We start from the raw sequence: 18,489 nt of genomic DNA on the forward strand, positions 1-18,489 counted from the left end.
TTCACTCTTACCGACTTACATCAAGGCGTTTTCTGATTGGTCATTTTAACTCCCACTTTCAAGTGGGCCCCACTTTTTCCGTGTTACCGGAAACCGCTAGTTTAAGTTTAAGCTATAGCTAATTAGTTTCACTCCCGTGGTTTTAACTACCTGTTGAAACCTTCTCTCGGTTTCCGCATTCTCGATTTTGACCTGTCTCTTCCCCTTCTTATTGTCCCGTTTCCTATTCACCTTCACCCTTATTAGCGTTTCATCGACTCTCTAACCTTCCTATACTTTACATTTGTGTAGTACGATTTATCATCCGATTATTTAAAAAATTAGTTTGTTTAATAATTTTACTTTTTAGTCATTCATAGCAAAGTAAATTATTATTGAAAATGATAGAAATGGTAGTGGTTTTTTTATTTACATGTTAATTTATAAATTATTAATTCTTTACAGTCATGCGAAGTTGAAATCATGTATTTTACCTCAAAAAATATACAAAATGTTTAACACTATAAAACGCCTGATATCATTACAAAATTACTTTTTCAAAAAAAAAAGGTAAAAAGAGACACCAAGTGTGCGCATTCTTTTTTCTGTTTTAATTCTTTTCATTGTTTTTCTTTATGTAGTAGCGCCAAATTTTTGTATATTAAAAATTTGGTGCCTTTTTTGAAACAATAATTTTGTACTGTATTAAATACGGCTAAGTTTAGATAATGGTATTAATTAAACGTTGTTAAAATACTTATGATTATTGTATTGTATTATTTAAGATTAGTTTTTCGATTATGATTTTTTCCCAATTTTGAATTTTCAAGAATAATCTTTGGAAATGTAATTTTTTCAACGTAAATTTTAATGTCCATTGAATGTACATATACTTGTTTGAATAATATAATAATTATCTTTTTATTTGATTAGAATTGTTTTTATAATTGTAGAATTGTTTTTATAATGTAAGAAAAAGTTAAATACAAGATAGTATTTATAAAAGTTATATCATATTAAATTCAATTTCTTCTGAAAACTTTTAAAAGAAAAATCCGAACTTGATCAAGAAACCGATGATCGTACAACTCGTAGAAATATATGCCTGCAGCATTCCAAAGATCGACATTCCAAAGTCATCAATAGTGCATTCAACTCGGGATGCACACTCTTTTAGTAATCCACGAAAACTTTTCCTGTCTTACTCAAATTCTAAGTATGCTTTAAAATATTTATTTCTCAAGGCTGGACATCACACAATACAAAGTATTTACAATGGTACCATCTTTGTATTCTCATTGAAAAATATTTCTATTCCAACCCAAGTGATATCTTTAATTTTTTTACAAAACCCATGTGATATACTATCTTTAATTTTTATTATATGAAAACTAAGTAAAACTCTCTATAGATAAATTTAAAACAAATTATCTTACTGAACTAAAAGAAATCATTAATGAAAATGTTTAGATTATTTATTTAATTTATTTATTTCTGGCGTAATTGTCTTTTCTGACTGAGATTTTAAATATTCGTGTTTTATGTGTTTTATGTGTGTTCAATAAATTATTGAAAATTAATTTAACCTGTCTTACATTATCTGTCATAATTTGAATTTAACTCGTTACGATACATTAGGAAGCAACAACGTTGTCAGATTTGACAATCATGCGTGATGAAAACCTAGATGCGACGCGTATGTCTGGAACGCGCCTAATGCGCGCCTAATCTCCTTGGAGAAGGCATTAACACTGAACTCAATACGTACAGATGCAGGAAAGAGCCGTGGCCGGAAAAAAGCGGTCAAAGAGAGAGAGTTACGTTATGTTAGGCCGGTATTCATAGTCGATTCTTATATTTAAGATCGTCTTAAGTATCACCTTAAGATGCCATCAACCAATCAGAGAGCCGTATTAGCATCTTAAGACGTTGCTTAAGACAAGCTTGAAATAAGACTCGACTATGAATACCGACCTTAGTTGTCTCTTTCTGTCATAGGCCTTTTTTTTAGCGGTACAAGCATCGTCAGAAGTATGCTGACTGATGAGTTCAGAGAACACACCCCGTGAGTACTTTTGCGAGGGTGGCGATAAACGCGGTAAGGGGAAATAGAGGATAAACTCGGCTTACGTATGCGTAAACGTGCCGAATATTTCCGAGTCTAACCCAAGTTATCCTCTATTCGTCCTCTGGCCCATAAGCTAGCGTGTGTTTTTCCCCTTACGTCGATTATCACACCCTCTCTTGCCTAAAATAGCAGTTTACGCTCGGTCTATAGTTTCCTAAGTCTATGTCAGAGAACGTTTCAGAGGCACTTTAGGAGGTTTGATTAACTTTTAGATATAATTGTACCATCAAAAATGGCGGGTTTCAAGAGCTTAAGAAGAAAGGAAACATCTAACATAATTGTAACCTCTCTCTCTCTCTCTCTCTCTCTGATCGGCCTTTTACACGCGATTTCTATAGGACGGCTCTTTCCTGTATGTATTGAGTTCAGTGGGCATTAATGACTGTTTGTGTACCAAGAATCTAGAAGGAAGGAAGGTTGGATAAAGAGTCTCGCACATGAAATGCATAACAGAGCATAAGCGTAGCATAAGGCCTCTGGACCAATGGAAATCGTATGTAAATCAATATGGTGACTTTATGCTGGATGCTCATTGGCTCATTGGTCTTATGTTGTGCTTATGTTAAGTCCAAATCACACCTAGCAATTGACGATTGCGATTGCCGATTAGCGATTACTTTTCAACCAATTAGAGCAAAGCAGCCACCGACTATTTTGCTCTGATTGGTTTAAAAAGTAATCGCCAATTGTCAATCGCAATTGTCAATCGCATTTCATGTGCGAGACCCTGAGAGCTCGGAGGAAGGTCGCGGTGCGTCGCAGTGCATTTCAAAAGGCTGCGATCCGATTCACGCTCACAGTGCTCACTGTCCTCACGATGCTCATGATTGGTCCGATTTGTTAGCATGCTTAAAGCCCAAATCACACTAGCGATTGACAATTGCGATCAATGATTGGCGATTACTTTTTAAACCAATCAGAGCAAAATATTCGGTGGCTGCTTTGCTCTAATTGGTTGAAAAGTAATCGCTAATCGGCAATCGCAATCGTCAATCGCTAGGTGTGATTTGGACTTAAGGCACGCTGACAACAATAAATGTTTCGGACCACTTGTAAATGCTACTCATAAAACATAACCCAAGTAGGATACCTAGTCTAAATAAAGCTAAAATTATTTTATTTTTTAAAACACTAATAAAGTTTTATAATAAATAGAATTTTAAAAAGTACATTTAATAATTTTCAAAAAATAAGATTATATAGTTACCTAGACAGTATACAATATTTATTTTAAATATTTATGAATATTTATTAAAATATTTTATAAATATTTTTGTGCTCTCAAAAAGCACAAATCTGGAACAAATCATAAATATAATAAATGTTTATATTTTGTTAGTCTGTCTATATTTTAATATTTTATATAATATTTACTGTTAATAAAAAATAAGTATGGAAATATTTTTTTTACTTACCATAAATATTGTATAAAATCTTAAAATATAAATTAAATATTTTATACAATATTTATAATAAATATTTATGATATGTTGAATGTAAGATCATAAAAATATTTATCAAATATTTTGACAATTATTTTTATAATATTCATATAATTATTATAAATATTTTATAACTATTGTGCGCTGTGATGCAATCAGCGGTTGCAAAAATATTTTCCGCTATCGAAAAAACACGCTCGAACACATTGACGGTCCCAACAGATTCTACACGCCTAGTCAAAGTGTAAACTTTAAACATATTTCCCGCACAAATGACGCAAACGCTCACGCCGACCCACCTTCGAAACAAAGTCACCGTGAGCGCGCGACGTCACAAATTCATTACGTCATTTCGCTTACAGAAAACGCTCAGGAAGCTGAATCGGACCAACCGGGAGTGCGCTGGTAGCGCTGTGAGCGTGAATCGGACTGCAGCCCAACTCGTATATCCTCGTCATCACTCATCATCCCGCACCACCTCGCACGAGTGTTTGATGCGAGCGAGTATTTCGAGAGTCGAAAGTGTGAAGTGTCGGTCTTCGTACCGACATCCGTCGTGTCAAATGCATGGTGCGAAATCGTGTCACGTTCAATCGTGTTTCGCAGTTTCTCCGTTGCCTTTTATTCCGACACGCGTGAGCACCAGGGGGGTTTTGAGAGTTCCGAAAACGAAGGCTCGCGCGTTTGTGCCAAGTATGAATCAAGACGAATCGTCGTGAGAAGAATCTTGGTGTCGCTCAGACGACAATGATCAGTCGGGATGGCGCGAAGTCGCGTCGCGCGTTTAATCGCGTCTTCTCCGTTGTCTCGTATCCCGTATCTCGAGTTTTCAACGGGCTTGAGTACCGGGATGCCGAAAACGAATCAAGTGTCGCGCGTTTGTACCAAATATGAATTGAGAGGAAGAGAATCTTGGATCTTTGAAAGCGGCGGCTAAGATGAGTCGGAGCGATCAGCGACGAACGGTAAGTCAATTTGTACTTGTATTCGCTTCTACAATTCAATATTCACGCTTCATTCCCATTGTGTTTGCGTACATTATCGTCAATACAGTGCGACGAGGCGAATCAGTCGCGCAAAAACCGTTTAAGACGGAAACGATTTGAAGTTCGTGTACGCGCGTTCGACGCTCCTTTCGCAAGGTGTGCCAACTGTGTTGGCTCGGACGACGTGAGTTTTCCGAAGACCTAACCTCAATTCTCTGCCGAGCGGACCCAACATGTGCAATAACGCGAAGAAAAAAATTCGCCGTTTTACGGATTCCATTCTTTCTCGTGCGATCACGAATTGATTTCCACGTACCATATATATATTTTTATCGTCTGGTTTTCCTATTTTTTACAACAGTGGAACATCTAAGATATGTACTCTTGCTAGGCGGAGTGAACGTCAATAGCCCCTGTGGCCTAATGGATAAGGCATCGGTCTCCTAAACCGGGGATTGTGGGTTCGAGTCCCACCAGGGGTAGATTTGCTTTTTACAATTTTAATTGTTTCTTCTATTTTCTTTTTAAATAAATCCTACTAACATATGATACGATAATTTTTATTTTACTTTCGGGAGCTGATTGATAAATCTATGAAACACATGGTTACTGATGCTGGATTTATGAGATCTATTTATGTTGACTATGGCCTTGTTTGCACCAACATAATTTACTTTAAACTCAGTTTAATTTATATTTTTATCTTTTTTTTTATTTCAACAATTAGAAATCAAAAAACATGACAACAAAATGACATAACTAATATAAAAAGGGATGAATACTAAATTTATTTTAATAATAATAATGCAAAATTTATAATTAATTATGGGTCCAATGGACCAACTGTCAGTTCCAGAAGGTTTTGCGATAATAAGTCTTAATATGGGTTGCAAAGAAGATAATTATGAATGCCAATGCAAGCATGATAAACATTTTTCATGTATAACATTTATATGATCTGAGACTCTTCGCATTTTATCTAATTGCATAATAATAAATATCTACTTAGATTTAGACTAAATATATTCAATAAAAAAATCTTTATTGAGATTTCAATTTCCCACAATAATGATAATAGTATACGTACATAACACTTTTATTTCATATTTTGTTCGAATAGTAAGCCAACTTTATTCATCTTTTGCAGCGTAATGCTTAATAAACCGCGCGGACGGATCGGTAACACCCTTCACCCAGCGTGGCATCCAAAAGTAAGGTGTAAAGTGTGTCTGCCCCTTGTAATGCGACTCGAAGACATTTCTGATAAAAGCAACAACAAAATGAAGCATTATCCAGCTGGATCAAATGACAGGTAAGTTTTTGCTTACTGAAGATATTTCTTTCTATTTCATTACCTGTAATAGTACGCCTCCTTCGTTCTCGGTGTGCAATGGGGATACTTATTATAAGCGTTTTCCAATTCCTCATTTGAAACACGATCTTCCACGATTTCTTGGATTATTTGGAAAAGAGATTTCTTTATGGAAGCGACACCATCGCTAAATGCTTCTTTATGTCTCCATAGTATATTGTTGGGCAGTAAATCAGTGCCATCAAACGCAGATCTCAATAAATGCTTTTCAATTCCACCTGTGTACATAGTATAATGTGTAGTAATTGCGCCAGAATTTTTATTTATACACGAGCAAATAACAATCTCGCTCAATTTAATTTTCAATTAAAAATTTTTTTATTGAAAATAAGTTTAAGTTACATTGGTGCAACGAGTCCTTGTCAATATAAATTAAATGGATCTCACAAAGTCAGCATTAATAAATTTATCATTTGTGTAATATCTATCGTTTGCAACAATATTTAAATCGCTCTACCTTGTGGTTGTCTACTGCTAGGGTCCAACGACAAATAATAGTTGGTGAATTGAATATCTAAGAATGGAACTCTTAGCTCCAAACTGAAAGCACTGGTTGTTCTATCTGCTCTTAAACCATCGTATAAATATATATCTTGCAACAGTCTGAGAGATTCGTTGTGTGCGTCAGTCGCGTTAGGCGCTTCTCTGAAGTAGATGTAGCCTTGTGCCAGCTCATCCGCACCTTCTCCACTAAATATCACAGTCGTCTCGGTATTTTGCTTTATATATCTCGAAATTAGATACATCCTGTAAAAAGTTTCATATTATGTACAGAACGTTCCATCATTATCTTATCTCCTTCTCAGTTTAAAAGAGAGCAAGAAAAAATGAAAAAAAATTACATGCACATTCGTCTTTTCCAAATTTCAACTTCTAAATTTGTAATATTGAACAATTTGGAAACTAAATCATAGATTAGATGATTGTTAATAGATTTACCCAATAGAAGCGCGAATAGTAGTAATGTCGAATGTTTCTAAGGTATATATAACTTTGTCCAATACGTTGATTACATCTTGCTGCGTAAAGATAATTTCATGATGCTCAGTTCCGATGTACTTCGCAACCTGTTGCATAGAAAATTCTAGTTTTTATGCGATCGTTAATGGGTAAAGATAGTATGCCAAAGTACGAGAGCTTTTACGAACCTGTCTAGCAGCGACGATATCCGGGCTATCACCCATACCTATCGCAAAGCTCTGTATTTTGTACGGTAGATTGTGTTCTTTCGATTGCTTCATCAATAAAGCAGCGACCAAGCTGGAATCTAATCCACCTGATAACAGACATCCTATCCGTCTGTCGGCCATCAAGCGTTTCTCCACGGCTGCCGATAGCAGCTTTCGAATGTTGCCATGAACGTCATTCGGAGTCAAAGCTACAATGGATAAAATCATTACATTGAATTCATAAATTTATCTATTAACCCTCCGAGGCCATTTCTGGTGTAAGCGGAATTTTATTCTTAAATTTCAATTTTTATGGAAGAAAAGTTTTAATATTTAAATTCAAAAATTTGTTAATTTGTAATGTAATATAGATGAAAAATAATTCTGAATTTTTTCGGATTTTGTGAAGGCCTAGAACAAAAAAAAAAAAAAACTTGACTGGACGTAGAGAAACTCAGATTGCAGACAGATGGAGTAAATAATTGCATACGGAGGATTGACGATAGATAAATTTTATCACAATTGAATATCATAACTTATCTCACCATTGCAAGGGATATAAGTGTGGAATGCAGGTTTGTCACCGGGTTTGTAATATTTGCGACTATTCAAAAGCTTCGCCCGACCGTCGTGCAAAATTTCATATTCCTCGTAATATCCTGGAGGGAATGGCTCCAGCGAATATGTACCATTTATGTGTTTCGATATTGCCATCAGGCCCTAAAACAGACGGTAGTGCTTTACGAAAGAGTGCTACTTATAATCGGCAGAGTTTAATTCGGGAAAAAAATAATCTTTATCAGTGCACCTTGCTCTCTGAAGAGATGGCCAGTTTCCCGTCGGTCGAGTACAATCTGAACAACGGTCTTACGCCGTACGGATCCCTGGCTATCAGTATCCTCCTCTTCGAGACATCCATCAAACAAAATGCGAATACACCGTCCAAAGATTGAGCGACACCCTTAGCGCCGGCGGAGGCATACATATGCGTGATCACCTCGACATCACACTTAGTAGCATACTCGAAGTTGTGTTGTTTTTGCAACTGCAACATCGCTTTTTTTTAATACTTCTTTCGACAGTACACAGGACAGATAACGAGAAAACGATACGTTACTCTTTCGCAGTTATATATCTCTCCGTTGCACAAGAGGAACAAATGCGGATACTTGTTCAGCCTCATCGGCTGCATTCCGTAGAGGCCGTCGACGATAGTCAGCCTGTGAAATCCCAGGTATCCATTCTGCAAAAAAATAAAAATAAAAAAGAAAGGAATATTGATAAGAGGAATTTGCGCGACGAGAATAACGTGAATATCTCGAAGACGTACCTTGACTCGGTTATCAAACTCTATTTTAAACGCTTCCGGTCCGCGATGCGATATCTTGTCGAAGTTTTCGCAGATACAGGTCAGGGGTTGCCTGTCCAGCCCGAATAGCGCCCAAATTCCGCACATCTCGCCGGGTCTCAAAGAAGAACGTGCGCGTGTGTTGTGTGTGTAGTCGCCGGCTTCTCTCGATGCCACGTGCGCACGATTAATTTAGCTGCAGGAAAATCAAATTATTTCAAGTATCTTGCGAAATTTATTTCATCACTTAACGGATGAGAAAGCGGAAGAGCGATAACTCCCCGATAACATTGTAAAATAAAATTTTACAGATAAAATTTTTACTCTCCTTCGCGAGAGAGAGTACTTACTTCCAGGCGCGTACAGACACCCCTGCTGACATTTCCGCTACTGTGGGCCACTGTGCTAGTCGCGCTTTATATATGGGTAATGGGACACGGACAGTGACGTAACGTAAACACGGGCGCTATACGTCTGCACGCTTCGTGGCGTTTCTGATGTAACAGCCATGCGTAGTTGAGCGAAGCGGCGACGGCGGCGTCGACCGGATAAATCGATTGATATACCTGTTGGCATTGAGAGCTCGCTGTCTAGCGGTGATAAGTTCGGAGCAAGCTCTCGCATTTCTCGCACGCAAGCGATCTTCCATTCGAATGGCAAACCGAACTTTTGCCGGTGAAGGATGACCTCGGTTCAATTTACCTCCTTTATCTCCTTCTAGTTCTAAGAATTAAGAAAAAATGAAGACTGAGTTGAAGGAGACACAAGGTTAATCTACATTGATGGAAATGTATGTTAATTCGCGCAATCCAATAATATCTTTGCGATTGTTGCATTTTGATCAAGATTTGGGCGTTTACATGTAAAATAAAATATAGATTACGTTACGTGTGTAAAAAATTTATCTAAAGACACATTACCTTAAAGAAAGGATGCATTTCCATAAAAAAAATAATATGTTTTTATTACTACATATAAATATTACAAATATTAACTTATAAATAAAATACTAAATTTTTAATAATTCATGTTAAATTGTTTTGTTATTTAGTATAAGAATAAAAAATTACATTCTAGATTGTTAACAATATTAGCGATTTTATAACTTAATTATTTTGTTTCTATTGTATTATGCAATTTATTGTAATTTACATTGCTTGTATTGTCTACATGAAGAAAGATTCATGTGATCATATTAACGTAAACAATACGTAAATAATTCATGTAAGTAATCTTGAAATGTACGATACAACTGTGATTTTAACTACAGAACGATACCTTGTAGTGTCAAAATGAATAGGGCGTACGATGTCCTCGAATAAATTGGTGACTTGTTACATCGGCATTCGATGTGATTAATTTAAATTTAGTAAATGTCGTAGTCATTTATTAAATTTAAATTAATTTACGATGTCCTTGACAATTGGCCAGTCCGTAGTGTCCCTGATTTTAATTAAGAGACTTGGGCTGAATAAAGCTCACTTTTATTTCACTTTTTAAAAACTATTTAATGGAGTTTTTAAAAAAAAATTAATCAAATGGATCTTGTTCAGGTACATTGTAATCGGAGTTGGGTAAGTTAATAGTTTTTTTTAACTAAATTTAATTAAGGTTAATGGCTTATAAAATTAGTTAATTATGTCAATACTCATTTTCATCAATGCAGATTATCTTTGATCCTGTTGTATGACATATTCTTTGTCTTTTTTTAACAATTAGAAAAGTAGAAAAAAGTTAAGCCAAGATAAAATTAATGTACGTTAGAGGAAATCGTCACATTAAAGTCGAAAAACCCAGTTAAAAGCTTTGTTACGATTAAATCAACTCAAATTAAAAGTTTAATTTTGAAAAGTATTATTTATAATAAATTAGAAGTCATAACTTTTTATTTTAGATTACTCCAAATAATGAAACAATTTAACGTGGATCATCAAAAATTTAATATTTTATTTATAAGTTTGTATAAAATAATAAACATATATTGTTTTTTTTTTATATGGAAATGCAATTTTTTCTGTTGCATAGGTAAATTTTTACCTTGAGAAAAAAGGAAATAAGTTAAAATTTGTATTTTAAAAATAATTAGTTAAAGTTAAGCTATAAATTTTTTAATTTTAATTCTTTTAAACAGAAAACTTTGACTGATTATATATGAAAAAAAAAAACAATGAAAACAATCGAAATGTTTAACAATCGCTTATAGCTAAATATTTGTGTTGATGTTTATTTTGTCATTTTATATATCTTTTCAAGTTCACAAAACTGCGCGTTGACGTAAATATTGTTTATATTTATTTTTTTATTTAACTTTCAAAGTTTTAACTAAGTCATTAACCCGAATCGTAACTGTGATATATTCAACCTTGAAAGAACGTTAACGAATACGGAAGAAAAAAGGTACGCAGTTTTATTAGGAAAAAAAAAATAAACTGCAGGATGTTACGTTTCTACGATGCGTAATTACACGAAATTATCGAATCGAGAGAATTTGCGCGGCGCGGAATTCCGGGAAGTGCTCCGAGCGTGTCGCCGGTAAGGCAGAGAGCGACAGGCAGGCGTCCGGTGGCGCCACCTAAGTGACGATGCGGAGAATCCGTCGTCATCGGCGCGCTTCCTCTCTCTCTCTTCCGGTTTACCCCCTTTCCGTTCGATCCTCTCTTTCTCGCGGCGCGACTACGCGCGATACGTAATTCGCGCGTGCTCATCGTCAGCAGGCGGTGGCGCGTTCACCGGGTGCGAGAGCCTGCTGGTGTTTCCGTCGCTCCGCGGATGCAGGCGCGCCGCTCGCGTCGGGTGTGTCGTAATCGTGCCGAACCGTGCTACCGCGGTGGTACGAACGCGAACGCGGACGCGTACTCGCCGCCGGTTGTCCGCGCGGAGCAGGACGGGGAAAGACGGCGGGGCCAGCAGCCAACGGTGGTGGCGGTAGCGGCAGCTCTCGGCGGCTCAGCTGGCCGCGCTGCTGCTGCTGCTCGGTAGACTCGTCTTGAATGCTGCCGATGCGCGCGCGGGACGACGCGAACAGTCGGCGTTCGCCGGTGCTCGAAGGAGGATGCGCGTCGTACATCGCTGGCCGTGCCACGGCCTATAGGCGCGCGCGGCACCATAGCCAGGCGCTGCTCCCCCTCCTCGCCCCTCGGTAGGTAGGTGTGTATCTCGTCGTCCTCCGTTCTCGCGACTCGCGAGTGCCCGCCGAGTAGTGCGCGAGACGAGAGTGTGCGAGTGCTGTAACCAGGATTCCGGAGGTGCCGTCGTTCGCGTCGTCGTCGGGGAGAGGGATAGAGAAGAGAAGAGAGGAGAGGAGAGAACGGTGGTGCCTCTTTCGAGGTTAGAGACTATGGTGTTTCTGATCCCGCTCGACAACAGTGCCTGATCTTCAAGTTCCGATATATACGCGTACACGTACGTACCGTTTTCACCCGCCGCGATCTATCCACGAATTCGCGTGACCGGTGGCCGGTCGATATCTCCTCCGACAACGCGGTGGCGGCAGGCGGACCGTCCGCTCTGACGACGCTTCGAAAAGGCTACGAGGATAACGACGACGACGACGACGACGACGACGACGCTTCTTCGTTTATTCGTCGTCCGCGCCTCAAGCGAGCGAACGAGCGGCGGCAAACAACATCGGCGTCGTTACTTAATGGCTCGTCGCCGTTTCCCGTGCCCGCACGCGAGACCGAGACCTAACCTCCTCCACCTTCGCGCGAATGCGAACGCGAGCGCGAGAGAATCGATCGACCTGGTGCTGCCGGCCATCCCGGGACGACCGGCACGTAACTCGTCGGCGGGACTCGCGTAAGACCGGGTTGCGCGGGCCTGACCGCCCTCCCCCTTCCCCTCCTCCTCCTCCTCCTCCTCCTCCTCTCTCCTCTTCCTCTTTCTCCTCTCCCCCTCCGTTCCCGCGGTGCGTCGAGCCGACGACCGAGGGCGAGGACGACGTCGCGGAGGATCGTTTATGAATTGACGACGACGACGGGGGATCCGTCGATCGCGCTCTCAACCTAAGGTAACGATATCGAGAAACGCCGCGGCGTCTCTCGCTCTTTTCTCTCTCCTTGTCTGTCTCTATCTCTCTTTCGTTATTTTTTACATATTGTATATTGTACCCCGCGATTCTGCGACTCTTTCGGCTCTCCCTCGCATCGTTACCGCGACCGTCACGACGTTGGACGTTGCCATTGATTCGCCGCGTTATCGATTACTCCGCTTAATTATCGTAACACGTGGCTGGCGGCTTGCGTGCGCCAGTCGCTGTTCACGCGGGTGACGGTAGGTGGACGTATTTTCTTTTCTCGCCGCTCTCTCCCCCGCCTCGTTAAAGGGGTGCGTTGAAATTCCTTCCCGGGTGTCTCCCAGGTATCATTTTATCCTTACCTACATTTAGTAAAATGGTAAGAATAAACTGATATCTGCGGGACACTAGGGAGGGAATTTGACGCACCCCTCTAACGAGACGAGATGGAGAGGAGGGGAGGAGGGGGCGAGAAAAGAAAATAGGGAGGTGACGCGCCTACGTGGCGCGTTACGTTTCAATTTCGGAGCCACCGGCGCTCGCATACATGTTTTATAATCCGCGTCGCGTGTGTTCACCGCTTCCATTTACAACTTATTAGCCGGGTTTATCTGCATTTTGCACCGACCGTTTTTTTTTTCTTCTTTCGCAATCGACGTCGTTTCGACGAGACGAGATGGATAGACGGTCTGTGATCTTCGTACACTCGTAAAGTGTTGGAATCGCTGCTCTTTACGAGAAACCCAAAGTATTTAAACTTATCTGTTATTCGTTAGCCTCAATCTTGTTAGCAGTCGATATTATTCTTGTTTCTATGTGAAAACAACGGTTTTGCTAATGTGTCAATGTATTTAAGGATGTATAGGACGTTTCTCAAAATATTAAAATTATGAAAAGATTACAAACTATTTTTATCTTGCATTTGTAAGTAATAGAAAAAAATTTGCCGAGTTTCTATTTGGATAAACAGTTATTTCAATAAGAAATAGACAGTACATATGCTTTAATGAAAATATAATTAATAATGAAATAAAACATCATGAAAAAGAAGCTAAATTTTTTTATTTAAATACTTTAAATATTCAAGAAGATTTATGTAAAGTTTCACTGCGATGCAGAGATCAGCTCTGTAAAAGATAAAATTTATTTATTTACAAACTAACTAAACAATCAGAATAAAATTTTGTATAAATCATCTTGAATATGCCTATTTACTGTACTTACACAAAAAGTTTAGATAACAACACATAGTAAACAAGTAAACAAACTATGTAAAAATATATGTTAAATAAAAATATAATCTATTCACAAAACATATGTACATAGCTTATTTAAAACGTTAATATTAATACATTTTCAAATTTTATTTACTTTGCAGGGACCGTATATCCGATACATCCTTAACTAGATATAGGAAATAATTATTAAATAACTAGATGTGAAAATGTATTTTTGTTGGACCATTAAAATATAATTGAATTTTTCATCAAAAACAAACAGGTCGAGAAAGTTAAAATTTTCATAAGAAGAAAACTTCTCATCTTCAAACCGTTCAGTATAAATATGGTAATTCTTTTGGACATATAATGGACTATAAAAACTTTTGGACTATAAAAACAAAGTTGTAGGCTTAGATTAATATTTTGACAACCCATTTGAAAAGAAAAAAGTAAAAAAACATTTAAACTTGTTCGGTTATTGCGAGAATTTTATATTTACTACACTTAGGAAAAAAATGCGAAAATATTTAGAAGCAAATGTTACTTGGAACATTTTCTTCGATATTTATTAGTTATAAATAAGTGATGACAAAATATACACTTTTATGTAACATATTTTATTTGTTCTAATGGTTTATGTGCTATAAATTTGCTAGAAATAAAATTTTATTTCCCCGTATTTAAACAAAGATTTATTTCAATGAGATAAAATATTTCATAAATAAATTTTTAAGTATCTTTTTCTCAGAGTGTATTTATCTCATAATATTTTATACATTTATTTTTTCTTTAATATTAATAATGATAAAAATAAATGAAGAAGGAAATATTATTTGAAATATAAAGCAATAATTTTACTTTTATTTTATAAATTTTTTTCAAATTGCTTTTGTCACAAGTGTTGTTGAACATTTTTTTATCAATAATTTGGGTGAATAAATCTATCAAATAAATTCAATTATAAAAGTAGTTTATTCGAATAGAAATATCCTCTCGTAACACTTTTATCAAAAAAACTATGCATATTTCTTTTTGTATAAATATGATCATTTTTCTTCAAGTATATAGTAGATATAAAGAAAAAATTTCAGGCTTTAATATTTTGTAAAACCCCATTTAAAAAATATAAAATAAAAAACTCTGTGAAGTAGTTTTATGAAAAACCTTTTACTATTTTGATGGTCTAATAAAAAATTATTTTCACACACAAATCTGGCAGAATTCAGATGTTTCAGCAAAAATTTAAATTTTTTTTCTGTTTCTTTTTCTAACAAAATTGTTTCTTTTCATATAATTTACGAATATTGTGTGTTTAATCATTTTTCCAAATTTCACACTAAAAAAAAAATATTTGTTGAAAAACTAATATAACTGGTCTGATACGTTCAACTAAGCATTGGATTGATTCAATTATTTAGTTACACAAAAAAAAAGTTTAAGTTTATTCAAGTCAACCATAATTATTTTTTAATCAAAAATTAATTAAACCAACTCAATATTTAGTAGAATGTATCAGAATAAATATTTTATTTAGTTTTCCAAGAAATTTTTTTTACTGTGTACTTTCGTTGAGCTAGATCTATAGGTGCATTGCAGCTAGATCGTATGTATGTGTATGTATGTATGTAAGCCATATTTAATTCATATTATTTCTTTTTAGAATTTTGTTAAATTTTATCTTCGAAACTTATGTAGCTTTTCTTTATGATTTTTTTATTTTAAAGAGAGCTTCATTAAAAACGATTCTCTAATTTTATTTGGAATTTTAAATAAAATTCTTGGAAAATTTGGAAATTCTCAAGAAATTTCTTTTTACAAAATTTGAGTAAACACTCTGGATACCTTTAATACAATCTTACGCGTATCTATATTTTTATATCAAATGAACTAAATATCGCTGCGTGTAAATAAATATCGCTACAACGCTATAAACGTAGAAAAATATTGATGTGCTATATTGATATATTGTTTAACAGCACGCCGCCGTCGAAGACCGAACGCGTAATTTCGAGGCTGGAAAAAAAAACGCGTTCTCGGTGTCACTTATTCGCACGTAAACGAGTAAATAAAATATTCAAACGCTATCACTGCCGGACTCGTAAAACTTAAACCGCCGCGCCGGTGTCGGTCTTCAACTTTTTAGAGAAGGATTTTCCAGGAGCGTGCTTGCCGAGACGCGGGTATATATCTTTAATAAGACAACACGTGAGGCAAGGTCAGAAGCTTATATTACGCTCTTACGTCGCGCGCCGAATCAATTTCCCGCTGAGAGGGCTAATAATAAGGACGTATTTATCACCGAATAAATTAATAAATAAACCGAGTTCCCCTCTCGTCAAATGCGTCGGCGTGGCGGCACGTGTCACGTTTCTCAGAGACGGAGATGAGATCGCGCGCGAGCACGCGTCCTATTTTATATTGAAAACACACGGGATGAAAATGCAAGTGGGCGCTTTTTACATTTGCATAACTTTTAGCGACACTTTAGCGTCGACTCGAATTAGCTCGAATCGATAGACTCCCCCGTGCGGACGAGTGAGGAGCATTTATCACGTGCAGAAGTTAACGCGCGCGATAGACTGTGAGCAACTTGGAGATACGTAAAATCAATTCACTTTCGTGGTAACGGTGTGATTGATTAAACGCGAGCCAGCTCCTAATTTTAATTGTATTTCGCAGCTAGTTTCACGCTCTCGTGTTTAATTGTGTATTCGACGGATGTAACTCATTTCTGAAAATTATTACATTTATATCCATATTGATATTTTGAAAAGATTTTATATATATATATTTATATTTATAGTGAGCTTTCATAACTCACACATATTAAATTGCGTGAATAGACCCTTAATGCGTAGGAAGCAAAAGAAGAGAAAAATAGGATGAAAATCAAAGGGAGTCACCTTTTTATATTATATTATATTATTTTATATTAAAGTTACATAATATAATGCTATTACAATAATGTTGTTAATATATTTATATTATATTATGTTATTATTTTATATTGTATCGAATTAATATGTTACATTTATTTAATAGAATTTGATATAGATCCGTTTTTCTTTTATTCTCTTTGTTTCCTCCGATCTCCACCGTAATATAACCGAGCTCGCTGACACACAATGACGTGAATAAAATGGAGAACAGAAATGAAAATGTGGCAAGCCCAGTTCGCGTCGAGTCGCGCTACCAAATGGGAAGCACACACCGTATTGCCGATCTCCGATGGAGCGTGATCGCTTCTGTAATTATTATGTACAGCTGTAGTGGAGCGCAAACGGTAATAACGCAGATAACGGGCATCGCGAAACGCCATTTGTGCGTAAGTGAATATCGTCGTCGGTCGTTTTATTATCTGCCATCGAGACGAACGTCGATTTTCTTGCTCGCGCACCGTGTCCTACGTACGATATCTTTCTGCAAAGGCCCACGAGCTTCGTCATTCCCGCAAAGAAAGAACAAGAGATCGGGGAAGATGGGTCACTGCACCACGGTCACTGAGCAATCATCAGTAAATGACTGTTTAAAAATAAATTGATATTAATGTAAATCTTTAAAATAATAAATTGCAAATTAGTTAATATTTTTTTTATATACATATTTTATTAAAATATTATTTTTTACCTACAAATGTTATATTAACTCTTGAGGTGCCGTCATGAATATTCCATGTCCAATCAAAATTTACACTGAGAGAAATTTTTTTAAATGGAAACCATTTTCTTAAAACCAGATTGTACTAACAAATTAAAAAGTTAATAACTGTTTATTTAGTTTTAAATTTAATTTTTAACTTTAACTAGTTATTTTTTTGAAACACAAGCTTCAATTTATTAACTTCTTTCTTAAATTAAAAATTTATCCATGTTAAAAAAAAATACAGTTCCACATAAAAAATATTTTTTTGTTATGTTACATAAACTTAATTATAAATAAAATATTAAATTTGATTTAATTTTATTAAAAATTTAAGAATTTCTACCTTAATTTGAATAATACTTGTTAAAATTAACTTTTAATTTAGTTCAAGTTAATTTAATCTTAAAGTAATTTTTAATTGAGTTAGTTTTTTGTTCATGTAACTTTTGACTAAATTAATTTTATAAGTCATTAACTTTGATTTAATTTAGTTTAAAAACTATGTTAACATACTCATACTCTGCTTAAAATTATACATTTTGACGCAAGTATTTTTTTGTTCTATTAAGTAGAAATACTTTCAAGTAAACAGATTACATATTATCTTAAGTATATAATTTTGTATTTTTACATTTTTTTACATTTAACTAATGATTTTATAAATAATCTAACAATATTATTAGACTTAATTGAATCATTTTCTTACATTAAAAAATCTGATTATCTTGAATATAAAAATAATCTAATAGTATATATTTTAGAACTGAAAAAAATATTTGATTAAAAATTATTTATTTGTTTATATAAGTATTTTAATTAAAAAATATTTAATTGCAAGTAAATAAGCTATTGAGACTCATTGAGTAAATTATTTTTTTTGTCAAGTAAAATTTTTTTGTTTTATTTTTTTTCTTAGTGTATCCATAGCAATTTTTTGAAGTTTTAAAAGTAATTAAACTACACTACAGATATTTGTTTTAAAAACTTTAAAGCGTGTTCATGAATCTTGAGAGATTTTTTTAACAGTTTTAAATAGATGAAAAAGTGGTCAGGCACGAGATACCCATGATTGTACCAAGAGAACATTCTTTTTGTCATATGGTACTTTAAGTTGTATTTATTTCTTCTTAATTGAAACTGGTGCAGTAATCCAACGTATCTTAAAGGAACATGCATAGATAATCGCCG

At 35.8% G+C, this 18,489-nt stretch overlaps 2 protein-coding genes and 1 non-coding gene across 8 annotated transcripts in view; 2 read left to right on the plus strand and 1 right to left on the minus strand.

The window, feature by feature from the left end:
* Positions 1-4,944: 4,944 nt before the first annotated feature.
* Positions 4,945-5,017, plus strand: Trnar-ccu. The gene has a single exon. It is a non-coding gene; the product is annotated as a tRNA-Arg (tRNA).
* Positions 5,018-5,556: 539 nt separating this feature from the next.
* LOC113003638 (asparagine synthetase [glutamine-hydrolyzing]) lies at positions 5,557-9,101 on the minus strand. Its single transcript, XM_026133931.2, has 10 exons — positions 8,775-9,101; positions 8,407-8,620; positions 8,194-8,319; positions 7,885-8,121; positions 7,622-7,796; positions 7,056-7,285; positions 6,847-6,974; positions 6,365-6,654; positions 5,891-6,125; positions 5,557-5,795 (listed from the first exon to the last, which is right to left on the minus strand). Exons 2-10 carry the CDS (start codon positions 8,530-8,532, stop codon positions 5,666-5,668), a joined length of 1,677 nt encoding a protein of 558 aa, XP_025989716.1. The 5' UTR covers positions 8,533-8,620; positions 8,775-9,101; the 3' UTR covers positions 5,557-5,665.
* Positions 5,709-18,489, plus strand: part of LOC105205044 (dentin sialophosphoprotein) — a 71,172-nt gene continuing 58,391 nt past the window's right edge. Inside the window, exon 1 of one of the 6 annotated variants that reach the window (XM_026133925.2) lies at positions 5,709-5,847. In XM_026133925.2, the coding sequence (XP_025989710.2) occupies positions 5,841-5,847 (7 nt within the window). In that variant the 5' untranslated portion in view covers positions 5,709-5,840. Of the gene's footprint in view, positions 5,848-11,431; positions 11,827-12,010; positions 12,434-18,489 lie in introns of those variants that run through there. The other 5 variants (XM_026133929.2, XM_026133928.2, XM_026133927.2 and 2 more) reach the window with 5 other exon arrangements.

Source organism: Solenopsis invicta, chromosome 3 (assembly GCF_016802725.1).
Source record: "Solenopsis invicta isolate M01_SB chromosome 3, UNIL_Sinv_3.0, whole genome shotgun sequence".
Classification (NCBI taxonomy): domain Eukaryota; kingdom Metazoa; phylum Arthropoda; class Insecta; order Hymenoptera; family Formicidae; genus Solenopsis; species Solenopsis invicta.